The sequence below is a fragment of the Apium graveolens genome, chromosome 2 (genome assembly GCF_009905375.1).
Source record: "Apium graveolens cultivar Ventura chromosome 2, ASM990537v1, whole genome shotgun sequence".
NCBI classification, from domain to species: Eukaryota; Viridiplantae; Streptophyta; class Magnoliopsida; order Apiales; family Apiaceae; genus Apium; species Apium graveolens.
The window spans coordinates 155,735,189-155,740,122 of NC_133648.1; the positions used below are offsets into that span (position 1 = coordinate 155,735,189).

Sequence of the window (4,934 nt, forward strand, 5' to 3'; positions counted from 1 at the left end):
ACATAACACATAGCAGTTAGGGTTTAACAACTTACACATTTAATCACATCATAATACACATAATTTATCATTATTATAATATAATACCAGCGTAATTCCTCGGTCGTTACAGGATGCCTCTTTTTCTTCTTCCAATAGGTCTACGTTCGCCCTTAGCCCAAAGCTGTTAGTTTCCACATTGTAGACCTCAGTTCGGTATGATTTCAATCCTACTACAACTGGAACTAGGGCTTCGGTACCATAGGCCATCCTAAAAGGAGTTTCCCCTGTTGAAGACCTAGGGGTTGTTCGGTAAGCCCATAAGACCCAAGGGAGTTCTTCCGACCATCTTCCTTTAGCCTCCCCCAACCTCTTCTTTATCCCGTGAAAAATTATTTTATTTGCTGTTTTGATTGCCCCATTCCCTTGCGAATGGGCGACTCAGCTGAATCTTTGTTCGATCCCGAAGTGATGTAGAAACCTTCGGAACTTATTTCCAATAAACTGAGTCCTGTTATCAGATATGTAAATCTTTGGAATCCCAAATCGGAGAATAATCTGCTCTAGGAAGAATTTCTTTGCGGCTTCTTCGGTTATAGTCGACAATGGTCGGGCTTTGACTCACTTGGTCATGTAGTCAATGGCGATTATGCAGTATTTTGCTTGTTTCGTTCTAGTGGGGAGAATTACAACTATGTCCACGGCCCACATGGCGAACGCAATAGGGATGAGGAATGAATTCATTTCTTCAGGGGGTTGCTTTTGAACAGTGGCGAACAACTGGCATTGTACACACTTCTTGGCATATTCGATGACATCGGCTTTCAAAGTTGGACAAAAGAATCCTTGACGAAGCATTTTGAAGGCGAGGGACCGACCAGCCAGGTGTTCTCCGCAAATACCCTCGTGCACCACTTTGAGAGCTTGATGTTGTTTTTCTGTATTCAGACATCTGAGGAGGGGCTGACTGACAGACCGGCGATACATTCTTCCATTAATGATTGTGTAGCTCGTTGCTCTATATTTTACCTTCAGTACTTCCCTTCTATCTGGAGGCAGGATACCCTTCTCCAGAAAGTTTCTCAGTGGGGTCATCCAATCAGCTTCTTGGTAAATTTCCATACATTCTTTCTTCTAGATCGAAGGCGTCTTGGCTTTGGTAAGGTAGATAGAACTGATTAGGCTCTGTGTCTCAGCTGAAGCTAGCCTGGAAAGGGTGTCTTCCCGTCCATTGTTCTCCCTGCCAATTTGACTGAGCTCAAAAGTTTCAAATGACAGAGAAGCATCTTTTACCTTGGTGGCATAAGCCTTCGTCCTCGGGTCCCTTTGCTCATATTCTCCTGAGAAGTGTTTTACTACCAGCATAGAATCGCGGAAGGCCCTCAGGTGATTCGCCTCAAGGCTTCGTGCCAACTTCATTCCCGCAAGGAGTGCTTCGTATTCTGCTTCATTATTCGTCAGAGGAAAATCGAATCTTATAACCTGACATATCTCAAACCCTTCGGGGCTGGAGAGTATTAAGCCGGCTCCACACTTCTTCCCAGCGGCCGATCCATCTACGAAGAGTTTCCATTTCCTTGGGGCCCAAATGAGCTGTTCATCTGGGGTAAGGTCCCGCGGCCCCGAAAATGTGCATTCGACCATAAAGTCAGCTAAGTCTTGGGCTTTAATCGTCATTCTGGGGACACATTCAAGATCGAACTCCCCTAGTTCAATGGACCAGGCTACCACTCGTCCCGAGGCTTCGGGTCTTGTCAAGATTTTCTTCAAAGGCTGACTAGTGACAACATGAATTGTTCAGCTTTGAAAGTAGTGTCACAATTTTCGGGAGGCCATAACCGACCCATATGCGAATTTTTCAGCATTGGGGTACCTTATTTCCGCATCTTTTAGGACATAGAACACATAGAACACATGGTGTTGATTGCCTTCATGACTTTTCACGAAAACCAACCCTAGTGTTCTGTCAGACACCGCTAGGTAAAGCTGGAGGGTTTCCTTCAGATCAGGTCTCATCAAGAGTGGTTCTTTCATGAGGTACTCCTTCATTTCTTCAAATGCCTTCTGACATTCAGGCCCCCACTCAAAATTCTTCGACCCCTTAAGTACGGTGAAGAAAGGTAGCGCCTTCTCGGCTGATCTGGAGATGAAGCGCCGAAGGGCGGTGAGTCGGCCGGTCAGTTTTTGGATGTCTCTTATGCTTTTAGGGGCTTCCATGTTAATGACCGCTTCGATCTTCTCGGAGTTCGCATCTATCCCCCGGGTGCTGACCATGTAGCCCAGGAATTTGTTCGGATTGATTCTCATATTGTTTCTTCAGAGCGTCCCGAAGCATTCTTTCAAGTCTTCGGCGTGATCTTGGAATAGTGACTTTACAATCATATCGTCCACATATGCTTCCATGTTCCGACCGATCTGCTCTTTAAAGACCTTGTTCACCATTCGCTGGAATGTGGCTTCAGCGTTCTTGAGTCCGAAGGGAATTTTAATGTAAGCATAAGTCCCCTTCAGAGTTATGAGTGCTGTCTTGGGCACATCCTTGTCATTCATGGCAATTTGATGATATCCAGTAAAAGCGTCCAAAAAACTAAGTACCTAGTAGCCAGCCGTTGTGTCTATCAGCTGATCGATGTTGGGCAAGGGGTAGTGGTCCTTCGGACATGCCTTATTGAGGTCCGTGTAATCTACGCACATCCTCCACTTCCTGTTTGATTTCTTGACGACCACCATGTTGGTTAACCAGTCTGGGTATTCAATTTCCTCTATGAACTTGGCCTCTAACAATTTTTCTACTTCGGCCTCTATTACTTTCTGTCGTTCGACTGCAAATGTCCTCTTTTTCTGCTTCACTGATTTAGCCTCGGGCTACACGTTCAAGCTGTGCTTAGCCATCTTGGGATCCAAACCGGGCATGTCTTCTGGCCCCCAGGCGAACACATTATGGTATTGCCGAATTACAGCTATCACCTTCTCCTTTCGATCGGATTCCATGTTTTTCCCAATCCGAACCATTTTTCCCGAATGGCCTGCGTCACCTCTTCGGTTTCTGCTGCGAGTTCGGAGATCAGACTTGAGAGATCGGCTCTAAACTTTTCTAACTCAATATTCAGTATTTCCCTGCTTCCACTGTGTTCCGCCTCGGCCCTTTTTCGTTTTCTAGTTTCGTCCAGCTTCTCATATTCTTGATCTTTTTCCAGATCTTCCAGCATTATAATTCGGGCAGTTTTTTGATCGCCCCTCATTTCCCCTACCCCTTTCTCGGTTGGAAACTTGAGCTTGAGGTGGGGTATAGATACCACTTCCTCAAAGGTTGATAAGAACGGTCTTCCAAAAATGGCATTGTATGGGCTTTCAATACGAACCACATAAAACTTCACCGGCTTTTCCACAGTATATGGCAGTTTTCCTAGGAGGATGGGGAGAATGATTGTACCCTCAAATTGTATGGGGTGTCCTCCAATGGCGTAAAGAGGAGCTTCATTGCAGGGCTCCAACTGCTCTCCAGCCAAGTTCATCTTGCAGTAGGTCTTGTGGAACAGTATGTTGTCTGAACTTCCAGTATCTATCATCACCTTCCATATTTTATTCTGCCTAATGATAGGGTTAATGATGAAGGGGTATTCATGCGGACGGATGACATCCTCGTAATCCTCGGTGCTGAATGTCAGGGGCATGTGGGGCTTGGCCTTGCCGAACTGATATAGATTATACACTTATTGGGCGTACTTTTTCTTTGCTGTCTTGCTATCCTTGTCTAGGATGTTGCCCACAGATATAGTCTTTACTTCGCCCCTTATTCTATTTCTTCACTCCGGCTCTTCGCCTTCTACTTCATCTTTTGGGTTTTCCTTTGGCCCCAGTCTGTCTCTCAGATCTCGGACGAACTAATTAAGTTCGCCTTCTTTGATCATTCACGCAATCAGCTTCTTGAGGTGATAGCATTCTGATAAGTGGCATTTTATACCACTTAGAACGTCTTAAAAATCTTAAGGATGAACCACATGCTTGATAAGCCTCACTTATCAAAAGAAAAGAAAAGAAAAGAAAATTGAAGTCATGTACTCCTTTGAGATTTAGAGTAAATATGTGGAAGGGAAGACCCAAGTGCATTGCTGGTATTAAGTTATATGCATTAGAAAAGCAAATAAATTAATCTTGGTGACTTTTCACATTCTCTGATTACTGGAGAAATACTCTGATAATAGCATAAATTCTGATAACAGTTGTGACTCACTTACACTAAGAAGCCACTGTAAAAAGGAATTTCAAAAGATGCATTAAATGAGCACAAACAGTTGAGGTGGATTCTTGCATAAATTTGTTCTATAATAAATTTCATAATTAATGACAGATTTTAAGCACTTTTCTTAGTTATGCCTTATTTCTAAGATGTACTGAAGTTTATCAGACAATAATCATTATTTGATATTTTGCTAATGCACACACTATCACTTTATATGAATGATGAAAATTATTGTGGTGATTAAGTTATTTTAGATAAACAGTTAAGTGACACTTGCATAAATTCTGAGGACAAGTTCTAATGGAATTTCTGATGATTAAACTCTGAAGAAACAAGTCAGTATTTGTATGAAGAATCACAGATACAAATTGTTAGTCCCTTAACAATATAGCAAGAATTACAGAAGGGGGGTTGAATGGAATTCTTGAACCTTTTTCTTAAAATAAAAATGTTCAAACTCGAATACAGATATAAGTGTTTTGATTAGCACAATACGGAATAAAAACTTAAGTGAATCAAAACATAAGTAATTAAAAACAAGAGTCTTTAAAAACTTTCTGGTGGATTTAAACCATTCCACCAGAGATATATATTATATCGAGAGAACTCTGTGTGCAAGAATGCTCACAGCTGCTTACAAATTTGAACTACTGAGAATACAGAGAAATGCTAATAATTCTGTTTACAAATGTTTCTCACTTTTTGTATCTCA

The 4,934-nt window shown here is 42.3% G+C and overlaps 2 protein-coding genes across 2 annotated transcripts; both read right to left on the reverse strand.

The window, feature by feature from the left end:
• Positions 1-600: 600 nt before the first annotated feature.
• LOC141694956 (uncharacterized) lies at positions 601-1,101 on the reverse strand. The gene has a single exon (XM_074499240.1). It carries the CDS (start codon positions 1,099-1,101, stop codon positions 601-603), a length of 501 nt encoding a protein of 166 aa, XP_074355341.1.
• A 12-nt stretch (positions 1,102-1,113) lies between these two features.
• Positions 1,114-1,656, reverse strand: LOC141694972 (uncharacterized). Its single transcript, XM_074499241.1, has one exon. It carries the CDS (start codon positions 1,654-1,656, stop codon positions 1,114-1,116), a length of 543 nt encoding a protein of 180 aa, XP_074355342.1.
• Between the last annotated feature and the right edge of the window lie 3,278 nt (positions 1,657-4,934).